Source organism: Orycteropus afer, unplaced genomic scaffold, assembly GCF_000298275.1.
Source record: "Orycteropus afer afer isolate SDZICR_OR568_19922 unplaced genomic scaffold, OryAfe1.0 scaffold00036, whole genome shotgun sequence".
Classification (NCBI taxonomy): domain Eukaryota; kingdom Metazoa; phylum Chordata; class Mammalia; order Tubulidentata; family Orycteropodidae; genus Orycteropus; species Orycteropus afer.
In genome coordinates, this window is record NW_006921623.1 from 10,485,817 (window position 1) to 10,511,755 (window position 25,939).

Genomic DNA, 25,939 nt, shown 5'->3' on the forward strand with positions numbered 1-25,939 from the left:
TCAACAGAAAAAAGTCAGTTTCTTTTTATTTGCAGTGTACGATCAGCTTGGAGCACTGCAGATCTAATATTGGGAAGGGAGATGAGCTTGTTTGGGACAAAACCCAGGGCTGGGCTGGCTTTACTACTTCATTAGTGTCCACCAAAAGCAATGGGGTGAGACGACATCTGATATTCAACATTAAAAAGATAGAACGCCTTGGGAATCCCGCGCTTCCTATGAAGAGCTTTCTGTATCTCTTTCAGAAAGAAAACCTGTTTATTGCGGTGAGTTGCTATCAAGTTCATTTGACTCATGATGACCCCATGTGTTAGAGGAGAACTCTTCCATGTGGCTGCCTTGGCTGTTATCTTAACAGAAGCAGATGGCCTGGTCTTTTCCTCCACGGTGCCACTGGGAGGGTTTCAAGTGCCAACCTTTAGATTAGCAACCAAGGACAAATCATTTGTGCCACTTAGGGACCTTCAGAAAACTTGTAGAGGCCACAAAATAATTACCTTCTGGGGGACCACCCTGGCTTGCTCTCTGCCAGAGAGAATCACAGATATGTGACACAAGGGCTTGTCACTAGGCCTTGGACCTAATCCTACTAAAAGTACACCTTTGGCCGTTGCTAAGGAGACTTCTGGCAAAGTCAGAGTCTAGCCCACCCTCCTCATTCAGCCACGTTGGAAATGGCCAAGTGCCTGCTCCTCCCTTTGATACTAGGAGGAACCAGAGAGCAAGCAATCTCATGTAGAACCCTGCTACAGAGAGCAGGCCAGTGGAATGTACATCTGGGTCATATTAGAGATGCAGATCTGTGTTTTAACAAGACCCTTAAACTATGTGCACATTAAGTTTGAGAAACAGTAATAATGGGGACACATAAACACTACATCAGGGAAGACACATAATCTTGATGTTGAGGGGGACAATATTTAGGGTGATTGTGCTTGCTATTTGTTTCCTTAAATAGTAATTCAGAAAAAAAAAAAAAAAAAGACAAACAAAAAGACAACTGGGCTTCAGGCAGACTTAAGCCCCTATCTAGCTCCTGGCCCCAGCTATTCTGTAGAACACATTTCAAAATTGGTTCAGATAGTGTCCAGGTATGTAGGTGTTTCAAATTCTTTTGGACCATTCTAAGACTTAGATGATAATTCAGTTGTGTCCCTATTGTCATAAATACTCAGTGCTAAAAAGAAACTCAAAAATGTTAAGGAGGTGTATGGTGACTCCCCAATACTGGGCAAATTGAAGTAGGAGGCACAGTAGAACTTCAGAAATTCTATTCTTTTAATGAGTTACAGTAATCAATTCATCCTGATTTGCCTGGAATTGTCCAGGTTTTAGCAATAAAAATCCTCCAGTAAAAGAGCAATCCCAGGAAACCTGTTAGTCTTAGGCAAACTGGAAAGGTTGGTCACCTAGATGGCCTTGGAATGGATGTTTATCATAACTTTCTGCACTCAGAATCTGTAATGAATGGTCTATTTGCTAACTCATGATGAATGGTCTATTGGCTCTAAGGAGGAGGTAATTTCATCAAGTGGCATCAGTGGCCTTCTTACAAATCTGTCAAGGTGAAGACCAGCCCTTCCCCCAAGATCTCCCTGCACGCATATAGAGATTAGTCCACAGGGGCTGTTCTGCCTGTGCTTTCCTTAGTATTTCTCCCTGGAATTGTGAGTTCCTAAAGGCGGAATCAAGAATGCAGAACACTCTGAACTCTGGTTTGTGTGGATATCTATTTAGAAGAGATGTTCTCCCTGACCTTTGTGAAGATCTCTAAAACTGAATGCTAAGGATGCCACAGTACAGCACAGGCTGTCTGTCACCTTAGACAAGTCATAGCCTCAGACCCCACATGTGCAAAATTTGGGCACTGTACTAGATGATGCAGATTTTGAGCTCTGTTAGCACTGTGACATGACAGCCTTTGAACTTAGGAGGGACTACCAATCATATCTTTGTTACTTCTTGTGATAATTGTGGAAGATAGAACACAAAAGAAGTATGTGACATTTGCCTAATTTTAGGGAGATGCACCCCAAGATCAACAATTTGCTACCTCTAAGGCCCAAACTGTTCAGAGACACTTAGTTTTCAAAAAAGAGATCCCAAGTTTCTTTGCAGCTAGTATGAAAAAAATTTCTCCAAGCAAGCAATGCAGAAACCAACAGTTCTGATGAAGATACTCTCTCATCTTTGGATTTGTTTCAGAAAAACAAATATAATTGGGATTACAGAAAAACTACTAAAACTACCATAGTCAAAACACTTAATATGCTACCATTTTATCTGAGTGACGATTACGTTCCTATGACATACATGTATTGTTTCACAGAATTCAGATCATTTTATATCATATAACGTTCAGGTATATAATTTAGAATGGTTTAAATATGGTTTATTCAACAAATGCATATTAAGTACCTATTAGGTACTAAGTAAAAGGAGCTCTGGTTCATAGTGGATAAGGTATTTGACTGTTACCCGGAAAGTCAGCGGTTCAAACCCACCAGCTGCTCCATGGGAGAAGATGGGACCACCTACTTCTGTAAAGATTTACAGCTTCAGAAACCCAATGGAGGTTGCTACGAGTTGATTCAACTAGACGGCAGTGTGTTTGGTTTGGTAGAGGTACCAAGTAAAAGGAGCTCTGGTGATGTAGTGACTAAGGCATTTGACTGCTAACCAGAAGGTTGGTGGTTCAAACCCACCAGCTGCTCCATGGAAGGAGGATGAGGCAATCTACTTCGGTGAAGATTTGCCACCTTGGCAACCCAATGGGGGTCGCCATGAGTCAGAATCAACTCAATGGTAGGGGGTCAGGTATCAAGTAATCTAATAGGTAATGAAGTTTCAAAAGTGGGTAAGACCTGGTTTGTTTGCTGAAAGAAACAACATAATTATGAATTCTTTTTTAAAAATGATGGAGCCCTTGGTCAGAAACATAATGTCTCTTTTGATATTATTTCTAAAGCAAGGTCATACTCATTTAACAGCATACAGAATCTGACCACCTTTGTGGCCACAGAACTTGCTGGAAGTATATTAAGATGTGGGAAGTAAATGTTTGTTTAATTAATTACCTTATTCATCTTCAAATGTTTACTGTCAGCTTTTTTTTTTTTTAAAGATTAGAAACAGGGCTAAAGAAACTATTTTCTAAGCTCTCTATGCAAAGGAGGCTTCAGCCATGTCTGTTGAGGGAGGAGCTGGTGCAGGAGAATTGGACCTTGGCATTCAGGAGACTCACTGCTTTACTGACCACATTAGCAGAGGAAATTATTTAGAGGGTCCCAATGTGCACTCTGTTCTGAGATGGCTGCTCTGATTGAAATCATTATGGGCAATTTCAGAAAAACCAATATTGTAATTATTGGTAAATGTTGGTTTGCAATTCAGCAGCAATCCACAGGTTGCTCCAAGAAAACCACTGGGGTTAATTATACCCTTGGAATATAGCTTCAGCCAGGAGTCAAAATTTTCCCCCAAAATATTTGTACCTAAAGACCAAAACAGCAGTATCTTAAAAATAAGCTTCACCAATAACACATATGAAATGCTAGACAGTTCTGGTATTTTCTAGCAGAATACAAATCATGTATGCAAGAAAACAAACAAACAAAAAACCAAAAAACAGACAGAATATGAAGTCACATACAGTCCAAATATATCATAGGCAGGTCCCGTGACATTCCTCAATAAACCATAATTGAAATGTTTATTTCTGGCCATGTAGATTGCACATTCCTCCTTTGTAATTACTGGTCTACCATGCCCTTAAATCTAAGTCAGCCTCATACCCTTCCCTTCTGTCACCAGAAGTCCTAGAATCAGGAAATGGCTGCTGGGTGTCTGAGTCTCATAACAAAAATTACAGCAGGTCCAGGGTGTTTGTTGTTGTTGATGTTGTTAGGTGCAGTTGAGTCATCTCCGACTCATAGTGACCCTGTGTACAACAGAACAAAACACTGCCCAGTCCTGCGACAGCCTCACAATCCTTGTTACACCTGAGCTCATCATTGCAACCAATGTGTCAGTCCATCTTGTTGAGGGTCTTCCCCTTTTTTGCTGATTCTCCACTTTACCAGCATAACATCCTTCTCTAGGGAATGGTCTCTCTGACAACATGACCATCTCATATGTGAGATGAAGTCTGGCCATTCTCATTTCCAAGGAGCATTCTGGCTGCACTTCTTGCAGGACAGATTTGTTCGTTCTTCTGCCAGTCCATAGTACTTTCAATATTCTTTGCCAACACCACAACTCAAAAGCATCAACTCTTTTTGGTATTCTTTATTCATTGTCCAGCTTTCACAAGCATATGAGGCAACTGAAAATACCATGGCTTGGGTTAGGCACACCGTAGCCTTCAAAGAGACATCTTTGCTCTTCAGCACTTTAAAGAGGTCTTTTGCAGCAGATTTACCCAGTGCAACACATCATCTGACTTCTTGACTGCTGTTTCCATTGGTGTTGATTATAGAACCAAGCAATATGAAACCTTTGACAACTTCAATCTTTTCTCCATTTATTGTGATGCTGCTTCTTGGTCCAGGTGTGAGGATTTTTGTTTTCTTTATGTTGAGGTATAATCCGTTCTGCAGACTGTAGTCTTTAATCTTCATCAGTAGGTGCTTCAAGTCATCTTCACTTTCAGCAAGCTAGGTTGTGTCACCTGCATATTGCAGGTTATTAATGAGTCTTCCTCCAATTCTGATGATCCATTCTTCTTTATATAGTCCAGCTTCTCAGATTATTTGCATAGCATAGATTGAATAAGTGTGGTGAAAGGATACAACCTTGACACACTCCCTTCCTGATTTTAAACCATGCAGTATCCATTTGTTCTGTTTGAATGACAGCCTCCTGGTCTATGTACAGATTCCTCATGAGCACGGATAAGTGTTCCAGTATTCCAGTTCTTCTCCTCAATGCTATCCATAATGTGTTACGATCCACACAGTTGAATGCTTTTGCACAGTCATTAAAACACAAGTAAACCTTTCTGGTATTCTTTGCTTTCAGCCAGGATCCTTCTAACATCAGCAATGATATCCCTTGTCCTACACGCTCTTCTGAATCCAGTTAGCATTTTTGGAAGTTTCCAGTTAATATACTGATGCAATCATTTTTGAATTATCTTCACCAAAATTTTACTTGTGTGTGATGTTAATGATATTGTTCGAGAATTTCCACATTCTGTTGATCACCTTTCTTTGGAATGGGTACAAATATGGATCTCTTCCAGTCAGCTGGCCAGGTAGCTGTCTTCCAAATTTCTTGGCACAGACCAGTAAGTGCCTCTAGGGTGGCATCTGTTTGCTGACGCATTTCAATGGATGTTTCATCAATTCCTGGAGCCTTGTTATTTGCCAATTCTTTAAGTGCAGCTTCAACTTCTTCCTTCAATACCACTGGTTCTTGATCATATGCGACCTCTCGAAATAACCTGGACCAATTCTTTTTGGTACAGTGACTCTATGTATTCCTTCCAACTTCTTTTGATGTTTCCTGCATCATTCGATATTTTGCCCATAGAATCTTTCAATATTGCAACTGGAGCACTGAATTTTTTCTTCAGTTCTTTCAGTTTGAGAACTGCTGAGCGTGTTCTTCACCAGCGTGTTTAGACAGCATTCTTTGTGTGTGTGTTTGTAAATTCCAGAAGGAAAACAATATTCTATCTCTCATTCAAAAAAGCCCTAAGCACTAAGAATTGTACATTCTGAATGAAATGCTGAGATGCCAGCTGAAATCTCTGTGGAAAGCTAGACCCATTTCTCTGTTCATCTACTTTGCTTTCTTCCCTGTGACGGTCCTTACAGAGTTTTAGGGGTCTGAATATAAACAGTGATAGAGGTATGGCCTGCATTAAAATGTTTTAAACTTTAAATTTAAAAATACTGTTTGTTACTGTTAGATAGGCAGTGATAAGTATTGATTTGGGTGAAGGGTAACGTACCAAATGTGAGTGATCAACATGGTGGCATTGAGAAAGAGGAAGACAGAGAGGTACATGAGAGGTACAGACAACAAAGATGAACCCTTTTGCACATACAGTACTCCATTATCACTGAAGGCAAACATAAGTATATGGGTGGATAGATGGGTGGACAAGATGAACTATTAGGTATGTCTATGAAGTAGGGAGTATACCCAAGACTACGTATAGGGTTGGCAGACAATGGTCCTATAAGTGCATTTGTATGATCTGTAAGAATTCCCAGGTATATAGCAGATCTGACAAGGGACAAGGTGGCAGTCACTTCTTGGTCACAGCCAGCTACTCAGAAGGACCGAGTAGTTGAACTGGTGGGCTGGGGACCATAGTTGCAGGGGACATCAAGCTCAATTGGCATAACGTACTACACACCTCCTACTTTGGCGAGTATCAACTGGGATCTTAAAAGCTTGTAAGCAGCCATCTAGATGCAATGATGGGTGTCTCCTCATCCAGAGCAAAGAAGAATGAAGAAAACCAAAGATTCATGGAAATAATTAGTCCTAGTGACTGGTACACCTTGAGAGATCTTCAGCCTATATGACTGAGACCAGAAGAACTAGATGGTGCGTGGCTACCACCGTCAACCACTCAGAGGGAGAACAATGTAGAACAAAACTCAAAATCATTTTGGGGTGGGGGGAAGGGACCAGGTCTGCTGGCCTGATAGAGCCTGGTAGAACCCCTGAGACTATGGCCCCTAGCTGTCCTTCAGGTCTGGAATTGAACCCACACCTGTGGTTTCCAGCCAAACAAGAGACAGGCATATGAGTTGAACATTTACCTGAGGTAGATATACCCCTTGGAGAGAACAATCATGGGAGAAAGAAGGGCTGTTTATGCACAGGGAGACAGCTCAGGGGGCAGGAGTGCATGGAGGGATGGACACAGGGAAGAGGTAACTATGGGGAGGAAATGGGAGAAGAGCTGTTGCATTGGGGTAAATTGTAGTCAGTGTCATGAGACAAAGTGTATGTGAACTACTGCACAGAAAGTGAATTTGCTCTGTAAATTTTCACCCGAATCACAGTTTAAAAAAAAAAAAAAGTACTGTTTGTTTTGCTTATCCAAACTCTGGTCGTCTATTGTTGATTATTTCTTACAAGCAATTTGAAACTTTTACGTGTCTTTTTATTATTTGTTTAAAAAGCCAAAAAGATATGCTTTCACCAGTCAAGTATAAAGTCTGTTCAATTTTTCCAATTTAAGAACATTTACTATTATATCAAGAGGTTAGAAGTTTGATTAGTTCATAGGGAATCAGGATTTAGATATTAGACCACTGATTCTCTTTTCTGAAACAGAGATCTTACCTTAGATGTCAAACACACAACAAAGAAACAAAAACAAACTATAAAATCTAACATGATGGATGTTGTATACATTCCTGGCCCTTCAGAGCTCTTGTGGATGCTTCCTTTGGCAACCTACCTTGCTATGCTTAGAATGCTGAGTTGGCTTTTTGCCTAGACAGTGCAAAGATGGGCTTCAAGTTCTTTTAAGCACTGCTCTCCCAAATCAGGCATTTGGAGTGGCTTTTTCTTTTCTCCTAAGCTCTTTTCTTTGTGGTGTTTAGGATTTGCTTGGGTTAGAGCTACCTGACTTCTTGCTATCCTCGTCCCCGGCTGCAGAGAACGCTGCAGTACAGAACTAGTGACTATGAATCTGACTAGTCCCCTGGCTTTCACAAAGCATGCTTAGCTTTCTGTGGCCAAGGTCACTAAGGCATCTAGTCTACAAATCTTTTTCAGCACCAGTTTTCTCAGGAATTATGAAGGTGAGTGTGTGTGTTGAGGGGGGATACAAATGGCAGCAGAGAGTACAAATTAAACAGTAACAAATGAACTCTGACAGACTGAACCACAAAAATACCAATTCCCTTCTCCTGGGTGTCGTGGAAACACCAACAGATTAATTGATCAATTATCTTTGTTTCATCATCCTAAAAAGAAAATATGAGCATGAAGGTATGGCTTGTGGTTATGGGGCTGATCCAAGTTGAGGAAGTTGTGACAGAAATAACTGCTATCACCAACAATTAACTCGCCTCCTGCCTCTGAGGCCACAAGTGGGATTTGTGCACATCTTGGACACTATTTCATGGATATTGGATTAGTTATTAAGAAGTATGAGGCTCCTGGGATGTTTTAGCCCTGATACTAGTAACTCTAGGGAAACCGGCAGCTTCCTTAGACAGCAGAGGCCAGGGGTCTGTGCTCACAGGATTTGGGCTGATATGCACCTCTGCCTTCCTCTTCCTTCCCTTCCTGCTAACTCTCTAACCTGGTAACCACCAGTGCAAGGGATCCTTAGAAATAAAGGCAATTAGAGCATCAACCCTGGTGAGAAGTATATGTCGACCTGCCAGAGCCCGCTGAAATCCAGACACACAGCTGTAAAAAATAAAGGAGGGAGTGGAAGGGGTGGTTAGTGATGTTTTCAATCTAAGGAGGAAGAGTGGGTGTTAAAAGAGTTTAGTTCATCAGAGTCAGCATTTCCTAGTACGAGTCAGTGTCAGTAGCTAAAGGAAAAAGATCATTATGAATGGGTGGAGAGGGTCCATGCTCAGACATGCAGCACTTGCCCAGAAGGGGTGTGGGGTAGGGGGACATCTCATTACACACATGCTGGTGGGTGGGTAGTGAGGGAGTCCCATTTACACAGAGTCCTCAGGAGCTGATGGGCAAAACCGTGGCATTATGGAGTCACTGGAGAAACTGGGGCCTGCAACTACATGATGCCATGTTATGAGAAATAAATTTGTGAACTGGGTACACCTTTAGCTCACCCCAGCAAGGCCACTCCTGTCATCCTGGGACAGGTGCTTTGGCTTACCTGGCATGAACACCTACAATGTCTATAGCTCAGTAGGCTAAGGAACCAAGTAACAATGGGGGTTGGGCTTAGTGCCTGTATCAATCTCTCTTCTTCCTGAGTCCCCTCAGATCACTCACAGTTGCTAGGCTCAGTAAATACTGTTGAACTGAACGTAAGACATTTAGCATGGGCATTTGACTGCTAACCAGAAGGCTGGCAGTTCAAACCCACAGCCACTCCTCGGAAGGAAAGTTGGGCAATTTATTTCCATAGTGATACCACCTCGGAAACCCAAGGAGGGGTCGCTATGAGTCGGATTCGACTTGAAGGCAGTGAGAAACACATACCAGGTGATTTTTTTTTTCCCAAAGGGGGAACATATAAGGAATATTGGATTTCATTAATTTTGGGGTGTACAGTCCACTACTGGCAGGAGAAAGACTTAACAGCTCACTTAAACCTTTGTAATTTAGTATTAACCACCATCAGTTGCTGTCAAGTCAGCTACTCATGTTGTCCTCATGTGTGCTAACAGTGCTCCATCAGGTTTTCAATGGCTGAGTTTCTGGATATAGAGTGCCATCTACATCTCTGGGTGGGCCTGAACCTCCAACCTTTCGTTTAGCAACAGAGAGAGTGTTAACCATTTGCACCACCCAAGCCATTCACTTTAAATCCTCCCTAAAGCCCGGAGAAAGGAGGTGATAACTGTCCTTAACTAAGATTTATTTCTCTCTCCCATAAACTGTATTTGCTCTGACCTCCTCATTCCTTTAAAGCCCATTATTAAAGGCCATTTCCTTCTGTTTGCTGCTCACCTGATAAACAAATCCTCTGTCTGCACCCTTGCAAATGGCTAGAGAACATCTGTCATGGATGGCAACATGGTTTGATGAGGGGTAATCATGACTTTCGAATACTGAAAGGCTCTTAGTGACTTTTTAGTACTGGCTCCATTTTTCACTGACAGCCCATACCACTGCTATGGTGTTTTTCTCGGGTAAACATTTCAAACCCTTCTTGCCTTGCTTCAATTTCTGGAGATCTCTCTTCAGAGACATCAACTGGTTTCCACCTTGTTAACTGCTTGGCTTTGTTCAGAATTATGGCATTGTCCAGAAATGACCAAGCTTGCTTTTAAAAAAAAGCGAATAGGTTTCAATCCAGCATCTTCTGAGGATGGACTTGGCCTTTTCCTACAACTCCACCCACTGAGCAGCCACCCCAAGTCTGAGAGAAGTCTTGTTCTGCCGATGACCAACCTTTGAGAATTAGAGAAATCTCAATTATCTTTATTTATCTTTATTTTTTGGGGGAGGCATTTGGGATTTAGACCATCTTAGACTCCTGATTTTCTTTCCCCCAAGACTCACAGATTAACTTGTTAAAGGCAGGTCAAATTTACCTGCATCAGCTGTTCCTCTGCTTTGGGGATATTCCCACTTTACGACATACATTTAAATATCAACCATTTCCTTTTTGGAAAATGAGGGCAGTTTATATCCAAGTCCTTTGTCTAGGAGTCTGGTTGTAAACGGGAGTGAATTGGGGTAACATCTCCACACCTACAGAGCTGAAGTTCTCAGCAATGGTAGAGGTGGAGGGTGAGCGAGAGGGAACACACACAACGTTAACGTACACATACACGGGGAGTAGCAAACAAAAGGACAGAACAGGAACAAAGAACATGCAAGACAAGCTGTGGATGGTTTTGTTTGTGTGGATGTCGCCCAATCAGTTCTCAGAGAAGTGAGGTCAAACGGGATTCCCTGCATGCGTGGGCACACCGGGCAGTTATTGGTGTTAGTTTTGCTTTGGTGATCAGTGTAGCCCGTACATGTCTCAGGTTGTGTGATTCTCAGTCAGAAAAGAACAAGATGGGTATGATTCCCAGGGCAGGTTCTGAATAGGTGGTTGATTTTACTGGGGGAAGTAGTGAGCAGAGGCTTCTTTTTCTCTTTATGGCAAGCGAGAAATGTTTAAATAAGGTTGTGACAGTCACAATATTAACTAATTATTTTGTCACCACTATGCACTTAATTAGGCTATAATTTTATTTCTTTTGCTGCGAGGGTCAATCACAGGCTTCCTGATTACACGGAGATCTCCAGTCATGGTAATTACTAAGTGACATTTGCTCTGGGTTCTTTTTCCTTCTTCTGCCTGGGGGAGGGTCACTCTTGAAAAGCGACACCTCAGCCATCACAGCCAGACCGCTCTAATTCTTAATCTCTTATTTCAGAAAGTCCTCCATTTATACGGATTTTAGGAAGCATTCTCATTGGTTTTGACCAAATACAACCACTACAATTGTTAAATTCCTCTCTGTGGTGTTTAGATGTTGTAAACAGATAATTATCACGTGAATGTGACTCATTTTAGAGCTACTATAGTTTTTAGAACTACTGGATAAAATGAAGAAACAATGCTGTAGGGTTTAGTTACAAAAGTGCTTTCTGGGAAATAATTTTGTCTGGTAAAAATCTGAATTTACCAACTGTTCTTTGGCTAAAGTGGTCTCACTGTAGATAGAGGGTTGTGTGACCAAATATTTGGAAGTAAAATATCGAACCAAAGGTTTTCCTGGCATCAAATTGTCTTGCCCAGGCTACAAAGAGTGATGAATCCTGGCTGTGAACTGAGGAATATCCTCAAGGGGCTTCACTTAGGGAACCTGAGACAGGAAGAAATGAGTGGGCTTGAGGTGCCAGGCTTGCTCCCAGATTTATTTCACTAATCAGAACAAAGAGTTTACCTTCTGTTCACCAGCGTGGACGACATCATCAGCACCATGCAAGCCACATGACAAAGTCACATGATACGCACGCACATGATTGGTTGAAAGGAAAGTGGAGGAGGTCACATGGAAAATACAAAAAATTAAAAACTGATGTAAACAATGGGCAGGGAGAAAAATCAACAACAAAATCACAGACTAAATAAAAGGAGAAATCAAAGTAAATTAGCAGCATATATAGGGAACATTGGGAGGACAGTAAAACTGCCTGGAAATAGAAGAATAATAAATCATAAAGAGCATTTGGTTAACAACACCAGTAAGCGTTAGCTACAGCTGCAACACTGCATATTAATACCACATCAAGGGGCAGGTAAACTTTTTTTTTTAAATGGGAAAGTGTTTCTGCCAGGACTCAGATGCCAAAGTCAATCCGGGAGAGACTGTTAAAGGAAGAGAAAAGAGCAAGTTAATATTCACAGGTTCCAGAAACAGTTCCACATCCTTGGAAACAGGGGAAAAGAAACAGAACACGGGGCATCAAGGAAAAGTCCCACAATTTTTACGGCATAGATAGTGTTCCCTGTAAGAATGAAAGACCACATTAAATTAAGAAAAGACATTTTATGTTTGCTTTGGTGTCATGAAGAGAGGGCACGGGGGCGGAGTGAGGCTTGGTGGATAGAGGCCCGAGAGGGTGGCCCTAAGGATCTTTTCTTACTTCTTTATCCTCTTACTCACATTATCTCTGACACCTCTGATCAGACTCCCTAGAGTCATTTAAAGGAACACATAAAGGAAGAGGCCAGTTCAGATATGGGAATACGTTTCCTTCTGGTGGTTGAGGCAATGGTTCTATTCACACCAAACAGTAGAAACTGAACCTCTGGACCAATGTGGTGGGAGTCTGACGTCAAACAAACACATACTTGGGCCTGTGGATAAAGTTATTTAACATTTAGACTCGTGGCTGTACTGATAAGACACGGATTTGAGATTTACAAAGGAAAAAAACAACTGTCCTTGTTTGGATCTATCCAAATATCCCTTTTTGTCCTATGCTGGATCTACATTCTATCGTGTTACAGAATGATGATGTCTTGTGAAAGGGCACTGCACATTTTCCACCTTAACTTTCATAGGCCAGGGGACATTTTGGCTATTACCAGTTGAGGCTAAGAGAGAAGCAAGCCAAAAAACAGAGGCAAAGATACTGTTCTGCCCAAAGTACAACACTGTTTAAATATAATTTAATAGAAATGCTTTAACCAAGTAACATATTCCCTAGGAATTGGAGCTGATCGAAATGGGTGCTTTTTATTGTGTGACATTACGCAGGTACTGATAGGTTCTACCCAGACTGCCCTGCAGGGATTAGATAAAGTTGAGCAGTCTCCTTTGTTTTTTGTTTGTTTGTTTCCCTGGGGTCTTGGCTCTGAATGCATTCTTGGCAATGCACACCTATGCGGAAGTAAGTGGACAGACCCCACATTATCTGTGGGGCAGGCTTGCTTTATTTTAAGGGACTTTTTTTTCCCAAGAAGATGTCCAGTGAAACAAGTCTTCTTGCTGTTGCCCTGAACCTTACAGGTGTAGTATGTCTTGTTTCTTGCAAAGAGGAGGAGCTCTTCAGTGTTGTATGTTTGGATATAGTCTCCCTTGTTTTTAATTTGGATACTTTCTTTCATCATAAATTGACCCCCCCCCAAAAAAAAAACAAAAACAAAAACAAAAAACAACCCTTTCAAACAAAACTAAAACCACATACACAAACACACAAGCAAAAAACAAGAGATACTATTTATTTTCAACCCTTCTGATTGATGACTGATGGATTTTCATGTGATCCACTGCAATTCACATGTGCTAGAGTTTGCCTGAATGCTGAGGACTGTGTGCATATTAAATTCAGGTTGCTGACCAACTGTGATTGTCTTTCCTTTATCTAAGGAGGCCTGATGGTACAGTGGTTAAAGCCTTTGGCTGCTAACCGAAAGTTTAGTGGTTTGAACCCACCAGCAACCCCTAGACAGAAAGATGAGGCAGTCTGCCTTCATAATGATTATAGCCTTGGAAACCCTATGGGGCAGTTCTACTCTGTCCCTACTACAGAATCATTATGAGTCAGAATTGACTTGCTGGCAGTGTGTTTTTGGTTTTCCTTTATCCCAGCATCCACCAGAACTGACAATTTGGGTCAATCAAATGGCTCCAAATTAAAAAAAAAAAAAAAAGACTCAAACTTCCTTCTCTTTGGATGCCACAACTATGCATTTCGTCTGTGGGAAGAAATGCCTGATTTTTATAAGTTAAAGACATTTCAGAAGAAGAAACACCTAATGCTTCCTTAAGGAGAAATCCAGATCTGAGTTAGTGCTTCACTTCCAAAGAAGACACAGCATACAATGAGACACCTTAATGATGAAACAAATTGTGCAAATGCATCCCAGAGCCTGCTCCTACTGTGAGTGAGACACACACTGCACCCAGGAGGGAGAAGGACAGGAGCAACACTGCTTGTTATAAGAAGAGAGAGCTCTGTGAGTTGCATTCCTTTTTCAAATGCAAAAAAATAAACCCATGCAAGCATACACATTCGTTGTCACTTGCTCTGCTCTGCTGACAAAATGAAACCTCAAAAGCATCAGGAATTAAAATTCACTGCAGCACACACACCGAGAGAACACCAAGAAAGCAAACCCCGAGCCATATTCTGCAGCAGAAAAAAGGAACCATTACATGCAACACACAGAACCAAGAAACTCTTTTCTTCTTTGTTCAATTATGAATCAGAAACCTTGGTCCGGAGAGCGAGAGCTGTACTTTGCACACCTGCTTTCTGACTTCCAGCTCTGGCTAATGACTAAAGGGATGCACGCCATTTTTTCTATGTACGCAGAAATATTCTAAAATCTCAGTTGCCTACATAGCTTTGGTGATTGAACACTGTAAATACACACACACACACACACACACACGAGCCATGTTGACTTCTCAGGAGCTTGCCAGTAAGCACACTAAAAGCTTACTTATTAAAGCATTATAAGTACTAGCTTGGAGTATGGTGAGATTGCAATTAAGTGTAATGTTTTCCTTTATCTAAGGGCCTGACTCTCTCCTCAGGAGGGAAAATCCATCACTTTCATTGGATTCTCAGGCAGCACCCACTCGAGAGAGCCTGGGCTTGACCTCTTGTGACTGTGGCTTTTCTAGCACTGAGAGGAGCCCGAAATTCCTCTCCTTTCCCCATGTGCTCTGAGTATAGACAGCCTTGACCTGGCGAGGCAAAGGAGAGTGTGCAGCCAGAAATCAGGACTCTCTGCTTCTACCCTCCCCAGCAGCCATATTCTCCAATTCATTCCCTTGTTCTCAATCTTGTAGCTATTTCTATACTAGCCTGTGTGTGTGTATGTGTGTGTGTATTTCAGAGAGGAGGAGCAGCCAAAGCCGGGAAGGCGACGTTGTTCCTTTTTCTCCCCAGCATTCCCCTAACCCTTTTCTAATTTTAACTTGAGAGAAAATTTGGAAAGGTTTCCTCAGACACAGTCTTCTTCCAATAATCACCCCAGCTCTTTTAGTGATGCCTGGTTTGCTCTCTTGGCGAAGGGGACAGCATGCTTAGGAAACCACACCAGGCCAGGAGCCTTCATGCATTTGCAACTGTTGCTTTTAATGAAAGGGAGAACCATGGGCATCTCTGTGACCCAGAAGCCGGCTCTGCAATAAGCAGCAGTCAGAATTCTGGCCCTCAGCTCTGTACTCACTAGCCGCTTCTGTGGTTGTCAGGGCAGGAAGAGGCCAGGTTGCTATGGAAACATGAAGGACAGAAAGGGCAGAGAGGTGAAGGAGAGTAGAGATAAATTCATTAAATTCATATATATATATATATATATATATATATATGTATATAAAGGAAAGACAGAGATGATGGAAATATTCTATTTTCTTTCCTGATTTATCATTATTTAAACATACATTTTAAAGAAATTATGAGAGATTTTGCTGACAAATTACTCTCACACAGCAAGAAATAACATAACTCTCATTTCATGTTACTATTAATTAGAGCAACTACATGCTGGGAATTGTGCTGGCTGTTTTTTAAATTTAATCTTTAATTTTCACAAACACCTACAAGGTGGGTGAAATTTATCTTCATTTTAGATGAGACATCTGAGATTTGGGGAGGGTGAGTGACTGATACAATGTTGGAGCACTAAGTAGAAATAGCCAAGCTGAAATCTGTACCAAGATCTGTCTGGTTCCAAAGACTGTACTCCTTCAGCTATAGTGCACTACCTGGGAAGATCGTAGGGCAGGAGGGGTGGTGGCCATGTTTCTGAGGGCTTCTGAGCTTGGGGCAAGAGTCACCTCCTGAGGTCAAGCCCGAATGGCAGGGACTTCTGAAATAATGAGACTAAAGCCGGCTTGGTGGTGCCACTTCTGACCCATTTGCTGCTGCTCCAAGAGATGGAGGCACTGCAGCCTGCAAGCCTGCACCTTACTCAGCTGCTGTCTCACTTTGCTTCCTTCCCTGGAAAGCTCAGTTCAAAACTCTAAATAGAACAGACCTGTAGCTCTTACTCCTAAGAACTGCAGGGAACAAAAGGACAGGGCAGCCAAAAAAAAAAAAAAAGATCAGAAATGATAAGGCTCAGGCAGGATGACAAGACCTGAGACCAGCCACCCCGTGTTATGGCCAGCCTCAGTGGCACTGGTCCAGGATGGGCAAAACAGAGCTTGATAAACCTATTCTTTGCCATCCTCAGTAAAATTTCTTTCTTTTATATGGGCAGAGGGAGGGAGGGAAGAGCCTATTCATCCCAATTTTAGAAAAGAAAAAGATGACGCTCCCTTGTGAAACGTTAAATAATTTGTCCCAAGTGCATACTGCCAGGCACATCTGCAAGCAAATACTGTTTATATTCCCACAAATATTCATCAGCAATGTATGCATGTACGGATAAAGCAAAACCATTTTCAATGTCTGATTCCAACTGTGCCAATTAAAATGATGAGTAAAACCCAACACTCCAAAACAGTTCTTATGACCCTGCAGAACAGATATTTTTTCTCAGCAAATTCCTTTGGCTTTGCCAAATATCAGCTTTGGTCCAACCCAAAGGACCGGCTGGGCTGCGGCAGCCTCAGGGTGCCTGCCTGCGGGATTTTCTGATGGAGCAATGCTTTCCGTTCCCTCTCCTTCTGGGCGTGCTTGCCTCCCATGAACGGGAGAAGCCCTATGCCTATTCTTCTTCTCATCTTCTTCTCTAAAACACGGTGCTGCTGGTGGAGGAGATAGCATTAGGCAGGCTGCACTGTGGCTGGTAGAAAGCAACCTGCAGAGAGATGGATGAGGAAAATGATACTCACTATCTGGAGGAGACAATGGAACAGGGGTAGGAGAGCTAGCAGGAGCCGCTGAAGAAAGAGAAATGAAGGTAAAATCAAAAAGAAGGGTAAAAAGACCACTGAGGCACACAGCTACTGAGTGAGAAAACGGAGGCACCAACCTTGGGGTGTCAGTACGAGAAGCTGAAGCGGTTAGAGTGGGGAAGAAAAACGGTGTGCATGACAACAGGTGGCCAATAGAGCAGCGGAGTGGCCAGAGCAGGGCTCTGACTTCAGACCATAATCCTGTGCACATGCAAAGCCCTGCACTTCAGGTAAGGGGTTACGCCAGGGACAGCTGCAGAGGCCTCAAAGCCTGTCTGCAGTCAGTTCAGCAGCGCCAGCTGTCTCCATAGGATCAGAGCAACAGGAGAGAAGGGAACCTGGCCCTTTGCTTAAGATGAATAAACCAAAACCCAAACCCATTGTCGAGTCTATGCCGCCTCATAGCGACCCCTGCTGGGTTGGTAAATCCACAGAGTGGCTGGTGAGTTTGAACCACCAACCTTCTGGTTAGCAGTCAAATGCCTTAGGTACTGAGCCACCAGAGCTCCTTAACGTGAATAAGTAAAGGAGAAAAAGAAAGGCTTTTCATTATACCAGTTGCTGATGAGTTGACTTTGACACATGGCGACCCCATGTCAGAGTATAACTGTATTCTACAGGGTTTTCAATGGCTGATTTTTTTAAAAGTAGATCTCCAAATCTCTATTCTAAGGTACCTCTGGGTGGACTTGAACCTCCAACTTTTTGGTTAGCAGCTGAGTGTGTTAATTTTTTGCAACACCCAGCAACTCCTTCCACTATACATCTATCTCTCTATTTATATACATGGTATGTAGTTATATATATAGGGCATATATTTACATATATGGCACATTTTATAGCAAAATCTATGTGTCTCACCCTCTAACTTCAATATCTGAATGAAATGGAAGTGACTGTACTAGTTAACATTTACTAATGAGGGAAGGTCATGAAAGCTTGGCACACAGTTGAGACTACAACCAGGGTCCCCATCCAAAAGGATCCATACTAACATGATTACTTGAATGTTGCTGTGTATGTGTGAGAAGAGTGATGCTAATAATATTCAGTGGTATTCTTGCTCCCACAGATAAAGGGCACACAGGAGATGAACTGAAGGAGCTCTGGTGGCATAGTGAGTAAGACATTTGGCTGCTAACCAGAAGGTCAGAGGTCCAAACCCATCAGCTGCTCTGTGGGAAGAAGTTGAGGCAATCTACCTACGTAAGGATTTACAGCCTTGGAAACTCAGTGGGGGTCGCTATGAGTTGGAATTTGCTCAATGGTAGTGGGTTTGGAGGCAGGCTAACCAAGTATTGCTGACCAACTTTCTGCATGGAGAAAGGTTGGGGATTCTGCATGTGGGACAATGCAATGCTGAGTGGATCATTAGTTCTTTATTGGCAAATGTTCAGAAGTTGTCCCACTGACAACCACAAAACAAGGTCCCCTTTGTGAGTTAGATAAAAATTTGGAGAAATAGAACATCAACATATCGCCAACATGGTGTAGGTGCTCATGGTTTGGCCTTCCTTTTGTCTTCTGAATGAAGGCACCTCAATAAACCATGAGAGGATAGTGTCACTGGAATCACCCAAGGTAGGGTTAACACTTCATGAGTCAAAACCAAACCAAAAACCAAACCCAATGCTGTTGAGTTGGATCCAACTCATAGCGACCCCTCCTTGGGTTTCTGAGGCAGTATCACAACATAAGTAGATTGCTCAACCTTCCTTCCGAGGAGTGGCTGGTGGGTTTAAACTGCCAGCCTTCTGGTTAGCAGTCTTAGTAGCTTTAGGCACTATGCCACCAGAGTTAAATGTCTGGTTAATTCCAATAAAAGTTTCTCTCTCTCTTACTCTTTTGGCTTAAACTGTTTGCATAATTATTCTGGTAAAAGGATGGACTTGTACGTGCATTTGTATATTATAATGCATTGAACTTATGCTTCCAATATGCTGTCTAGAGTGCAAAATGTAAAAACAAAAAAAATCTCAAGGCACTTTTTGTCAAAAGCAGAGTACTCATACATAATCTCTCTACCCTGCAAAACAACAACAACAAAAAATATATACCTGCCTATTTTGTTTCATATCACAGAAGTAAGTTAAGGGGCAACATTGAGGCAATTAAACTCTAAAGGTTAGTGGCTCAATCATGGAGGAAAAGATTTAATAACAAATTATAGCATTCTCACTTTACTCTCCTAGCAGTTCTCATAGGTAAATAGCCCTCCCAAGTCAAACAGAGGTCATGAGCTTTCCATCTCAGAGTATCCTGACAGCACACAGGCATTTGGATTAAAAACACATGAAATGGGGTCATTTTCCCAGGTTAGAGTTGTATTTGTTTGTTCTGAGTCACAGCTTCCTCTTTACTTTCACACACATTTATCGATTGCACACAAAGGAACTTCTAAACAGCTAAGCCATGCTTTCTGATCTGGAAGTTCAGGAAGGTGCAGTCCTTTGGGTATTTGGGGCCTTAGCTAGATTAGCCTGCTCATCCCTGCTTTGGTATGTTCATGCCCATATACGTGGAGAAATCTACTGAGCAACCAAGGAAACAAGCCCATTACTGAGACATCTCGATTAACTCTTCAACACCGAAAACATGATCTCCATCAAGTGATGGACTACTGGCCAGTAAGTTGGCCCTTACCAGCTATCCCTTCTCAATCCAGGAATCTGGAAGCAATAGGATGTCTGTCCAGTATTCTAGCTCCTGCTTACCCTGTGCCTTCTTTTCCCTGGGGCTGAGGATGCTCCCAGGGCTTAACTCCACTGTCATGGAACAGGCCATGCCTTTGCACCTCAGCAGTATTATCAGATAAGAAAGCACTGCCAGTGGGTGAGAGGGGCCATATCATCAACCAGTGCCACTGGTCGTGGGCTCTGAGTAGGAATGCAGCCCAACTGTTGGCTTATTTTGTCCACCTAAGTTCAGACAACCTTTGCGTCTCCCAAGAAATGCAGGTGAGAACTCTGACATGGTTATTCCTAAAATCTGTCTTCCTAGTAGTAGTAAGTGAGTTTCGTCTCAGCAGTGTTGAAAGCTGGGGACATCCTTCCAACTGTCTTTTTACAGGATGAGGGGCCACAGGATACCTCTTGGGCTAGGTCCTCACTTCAGCAACTCTAGGAAGGTTATGAAGGTGCAGGGAACGACAGTAACAGCATTATCTTCAGTGAGAGTATGATGTTCACTCCTGTTGGAGTTCTTGGAAAAGGCACATTCAACTCCAGGACTCTTTCATAATTCTCCATATCTAACAGAAGTTTGCTTTTTAATTCTTTGGACTGTAACTTTATCATATGATTGAGAAAATGGACTTTTCATGCCACTAGCAATGCCAGCCACCTTATCATTTTCATGATCTACTTGGAATGGAGAGCTGACCTTACTATTTTCAAAGAGTTTTTGCAGTCTTGGTTAATGATCCATTTTCGTACTACCAGATGAAAAACAACAAGGGTCTAGATGTCTCCTTTTTTAATTTTTTTTTGAATTAAACACTGACTTTTAAAATATAGCATGTGCTATAAAAATCCTCACCTTTTAAGAGCTGAGCTGGCAAGAATGAAAACCACTGCAGCCTTTGGACCCCAAGACCCGGTTACTTTGATTCAGTCCTTGAACTTCAGCTACTGGTTAGAAACTCCAGAGAAGGCCTCATTCCAGCCTTCTTCTCTTTTATGTATCTAAGCCAGCACTCACCTACTGACCAAATCCAGAAGAGAGGAAACCTGAAGACTCGGTTTAAGGATCAGTAGCTCACTAGACCCACTGCCTGGAGGAAGGTGTTCTGTCACCCAGAGCTGCTCCTCCACAGCTCACTAAGGGCACAGCCGCCAGTCCAGAGCAGACAGCTGTCAGTCCTACCTGACAACCCCATACTCTTTACTCGGGTTCCTTCCAGAACCAGTTCATTCAGGAACCAACTCTGCTGAGATGGTGGATTTAGCGTTTGCTCAAAATCTCCAAACGCCTACACATAGCTGCTTAGATTTTGCTGTGGCTGCAATATTCCGGAATAAATTTTAAATAGATAAGCTTCCCTGAGTGCCTTTCAGGAATGAGGAGCTTTTTATTAAAAGAGTGTGCAGCTTCCTGAATACCTTTTCACTGGAGTGTCTCTAGGTAACATGTCCCTCTACTACTCTCTGAGCTGAGCCTGGGAGGAAAGAGCCATGCCTCAGCTGAAGCAAAGCTTGGGGTCATCTATGCAGGCTAAGGAGACAGAATCACAGATCTGCTCCCTTGGGCAAAGCCCAGCTTACTCCTAATCCGGCTGCCTATGTCCTCTATTTCCAGCTCATACCACCTTCCAGTGGGGCATCTCCCCCTCTCTCGATGCCCCACAGTAAAGTCACTAGGGCAGGTGGCCAGTCTTTTTCAAATGTGGAGATACACTTTACAAACAACAGAGCTCGCCAGAACCAAGGCTTTAGCTCCCCAATACATGCCTGTAAGATGTGTTCATGACTTGGAACCAAGGTTCATCCTAGCCCTTCATGACTTCAGGTGCTGCACAGGGGTCCCCAACCAGTTCTCCAATTGCTACCAACCAGTCAGTTATCAACCTGACTGGCAGAAAAGGAAGGGAGCAACAAGCTCAATTCCTTTATCTCTGAAAAGTGAACATGGAAATCTATTTAAGTTCTTTTTCCCTTGAAGGAATTTTGATATAGGCCTGGTGAGGCTGTGGTACACTTTTCTGGAATCCTGGCTACTGGTAAGGTGGTTCTACAGCTTGTGAGTCAGGCCCCATTTGCAGAGTTCCACCATGCTTGGCTCAGCAAACACTTTCTTTGCCACAGGATAATCGTCACACAAAAGAAGTCATAAAGAAATACAATTTCAAAAAGACACAAAAGTTGCATGCTCTAAAAGGAGAGTGTTAGCCTCTTGGAGTCACCTACAGACATTAACAAGAGCAAATCTAGACTAAGGTCAGTGTGGTTAGGGCCCAGACAGCATCATCTACTTCAGCTGCTAGGGAACAAAGAAGGGACTGGAACTAAATTAAAAGCTAGGACTAGCAGATGTTAACACTATGGAAACAGGCAATGAGGTAGAAGAGGCACTTACGTGGAGGGCTATCTGCATTTCCCATGGATGGAACACAGACGAAAAGAAAAGACAAGAGACAGACCCAAGAGAAAAAAATAAGATGTAAAAGAAATGAATAGAATCTGCAGAGCACATGGAGCTGGAAACTCAAACTATCAAATTATTTCAAATCCAGAAAGAAGCAAATCCTGTAGAAGGAAGATGAGGCAGGCTTCCTATCTGTGAAGAGATATGGGGCTACTTTGCAGGTCCTTGGCTCCAAACAGAAGGAGGCAAAGAATCCTCCTGTGTGTTTTCTAATTCCAGGAGTCAGAGAGAGAGCCCAGGAAACTCTTTGACCAACCAAGGAGTCCAGTGCTTTCAACACCTTCTTTAGCTGGAGGGACCATGGAGACTCCCAGGGATGCAACTCGGGTCTGCAGAGGGATATGACTATAGCTGGGTTTGCCCACAATCTGGCTGTTTGTAAGAACGAAGGGCACAGCATGGCAGAACGAGTTTAAGGAAAGAGGTAATGATGGAGGAAAACAAAGAAATGTTGCTCCTGGTGTGGGCCGGGGAGGAGAGGCAGAAAAGTCAAACTCCACAGCCTTCCTTCTCCCTGTTTCATTGTGCTTTTATTCCTAATCGTAGATGCTACAGCAGTCTCCGTTTTTCTGTAACGTAATATCTCTGCTGTATCAGAAGTCCCATAACTAATTATGTGACTCTCATTGCCCTTACCCTCTTTCTTCAAGTCACAGGGTGCCTAGGGCCTTTGTGACTGTGTCAAGAAGCACATCTCCCAAATCCTCCCACACATGCTGCTGCTTCCCTCCCCATTTTCTTTAGTAATGTGTTGCTGGTTTTTCTCTCTGGCTGTTAGTATAACGAGCTGTGCTAGCCACTGTGGCAATGTTACCAACCCCTTAGAGAGACAGAGGCTAAAGGGATTGGGCATCAGCAGCCCCTGACATCCAGTGAGCTAGGATGTAGGACCACCATGAGCAGGGGGATCTGAAATAGAAAAAGCTGTCTTCTGAACAGTGACTTGAGTCAGCTCAGGGTCCCCCACCACCCCAGGAGGAAAGAGTGGCGGGGGGCAGGCAGGGCAGCTAGTTCTACTTACGGACTGGCTGCGTCTTGAACTCGGAGGCCGCACTGATCTCGCCCAGCCCCTTGCCATTGAGGGCTGCCAACCGTACAGCATACGTTGTCTCTGGCTTCAGACCCATGATGGTGACGATGCCTTCCATGCTGGCTGTTGTGGGAGCACAGGGAAGGATCACAAAAGAGTGAAAAGCCGAGTGGACAGACTGTAACATGGAATTGACTTGTCTTTGTAAGTTGGGATGAGCTTTTAGGGAGAGGTTAAGAAGGCAAATGGACTTTTTTTTTTTTTTTCTTTTTGCTTTAATCTTATGTTCTTCGGGCCCACCTGGCCCTAAAAGCTGAAGGAGTGGTAGATGCTTTCTGAAGGAACTAATTCTCTATAAAACTAAGGTTGGATGATCTCTCTGAATGGCTGCAATACTGACGTCCCAAACCACCCTCAATTTCACCCTGGTCATCACTTATTAGATCAGGATTAAAAAGTTCTACAGGCACAAGTCACACTTAACTAAATTATTCCAATGAAACCAAAACCAGTTTCTGTTGAATTCATTCTGACTCATGGTGGCCCCACGTGTGTCAGAGTAAAACTGTGCTCCATTGGGTTTTCAGTGGCTGATTTTTCAAAAGTAAATCACCAGGCCTTTCTTCCCAGGCACCTGTGAGTGGACTTGAACCTCCAACCTTTCATTTAGATCCAAGCACATTAACTATTTCATCACCCAGGGATATGAAATCCAAAAGGGGGGGAGGTTAAAGAGAAATACACTCAACCCTTAGGGAAAGGGAGTCTGGCTCAGAATTTTCAAATTGCATTAATCCAAGGTTCTTCTTTTTAATGTTGATTTGGAAACATACTATAGGGTTGATTTAAGAGTAGAGTTAAAGCAGTATTGGCTGGGTGGCAGCAGAGAACCCACAGCATGAACAATCCAGATATGCAGAGTAATAGGAGGTGGACTGAACACATCCAGTTGTGTTCAGTACCTCAACAGGGCTTCTGCTTGGACATGGCTTAGATGGCTTCCTCTGGTTCTAGAAGGGACATGAGACCCACATTCTGAAGTAGCAAGGGGCAGAAATCCAACTCTAGATGCAGATGTGGCCATGATGCAATTCTTGAGAGATGGTAATGGTATTTCAGATAGGTGGGAGTATGCCACCCTACCCAGGATCTAGTGAATGCTGAGGGTGTGTGTGTCCCCACACTGATTAACAAGGCATTCATGATTCTAAAAGGCACAACGTTTCTTCCTGACTTACCTTCTTTGGCATCATACCACTTGAAATGCCACGCTTCCTCGCCCACTGCTCTCCACTCAGCCTTGTACTTGAGGATGGGCACGCCGCCTGTGGCTTCTGGCTCGTCAAACTGCACCTGTGCTGTGCTAGAGTATGGCTCCACCTGGTCGATGGATGGTGAGGAGGGGGTGTCTGTGCAGAGGACAGATATGTAGATCCAGTGAGCCCCATTTGGCCTAATACCAAAACCCCCAATCACAAAGCGTGTCTCTCTCATCCTTGCTCATTCTTGAGAATCATGTTCTCCTGGCCTTTTGTATCACATGATTCTCTCCCAACATGCCCCAGGCCCTGATCCCCAGGCCCCTAATGGCTTCCTGCAGTCCTAGCACCACCAAAGCATGCACAGTGGGCTGGTGAGGGTGGAGTAGGGTGGAAGTTGCTCTAAGGAATGCTCACCTGCTTGAACAAGGATGAATTCCAAGGACTCCTGTCCAATGCGGTTCACTGCAGTGCAGTTGTAGTTTCCAAAGTCATTTTCAGAGTCTGGGGTCACCTTTAGAAGGAAGGAGCTCTTGGGTGACAAGTGTCCCATGGGATGGCCATAGACTCAGATCCTTATTTATTGGTTTAACTTAGTAAACAATAACCGGTGGCTCTTGAGTCAATTCCGACTCATGGGGACCTCATGTGTGTCATCAGAGTAGAGCTGTGTTCCCTAGGGCTTTCAGTGGCTGATTTTCAAGAAGTAGATTGCCAGGCTTTTCTTCTAAGACACCTCTGGTTCGGTTCAAACCTCCAACCTTTTAGTTAATAACTGAGGGTTTAACCATTCATGCTACCTATGGACTGAACCAGTAAAACATGCACCACAGACTCCAGCCCAGACTTATATAGGAGAGAAGAACAGAAAAGGGGCTCATGGATTCAGCCCCAAGTAGAGAATCAGTGCAGTTGAGAAAGGTAACCTGGGATGAGGCTAAGTTTCTTCTCTAGACAACGGCTCAACAGATTGAGCTGAGCAAGCAACAGAGAAGGTTTTGACTGTACTCAGAAGCCCATCCATGTCCAACTCCATCTTCTCCAACTGCCCCGCCCCCACCACTCACCTCCAGATAGCTGGCTGAGGGCGTGTTGTAGATCTTGATATTGCTGTAATTTGAGCTTGGCAGCAGCTGACCATCTCGGAACCATGAGATTGTGGCACTGGGATAGGCAAACACTTCGCAGGTGATGTTGACCTGGTTCCCCTCCCAAGTGTACACAGCCACGGGGCCCTGTAGCTTGGGGGCATCTGCAATGAGTGAAAATGACTCTCAGGGTGACCTCCACATCACAGAGCCTCACATATTCTGTCTCCTGTGCTGGGAAGACAGGATGTGTCCCAAAGCAGAGGCAGAGCCTAAGTATAGATGGAGGCGAGTGCTGTTTTCAGTGTTCCTGCACATGAGGCTGCAAGGGCAGGCTTGGGGCCAAGTAAGGTGGTAAGAAGCATGTGGAAGGCGTGTGGGTGGGTTTGGGGACAAAACCTAGGGCCACCCACCCAGGGAACCTGGCAAGAGCTC

The 25,939-nt window shown here is 43.3% G+C and overlaps 1 protein-coding gene across 1 annotated transcript in view; it reads right to left on the reverse strand.

Annotated features, from left to right (window-relative positions):
• The window catches only part of NCAM1 (neural cell adhesion molecule 1), an 87,793-nt gene that overhangs the window by 19,099 nt on the left and 42,755 nt on the right, over nt 1-25,939 (reverse strand). Inside the window, exons 11-14 of the mRNA XM_042780352.1 lie at nt 25,484-25,668; nt 24,834-24,930; nt 24,396-24,566; nt 23,149-23,280 (exon numbers count right to left, since the gene is read on the reverse strand). Coding sequence (XP_042636286.1) covers nt 23,149-23,280; nt 24,396-24,566; nt 24,834-24,930; nt 25,484-25,668 — 585 coding nt within the window. The remainder of the gene's footprint in view (nt 1-23,148; nt 23,281-24,395; nt 24,567-24,833; nt 24,931-25,483; nt 25,669-25,939) is intronic.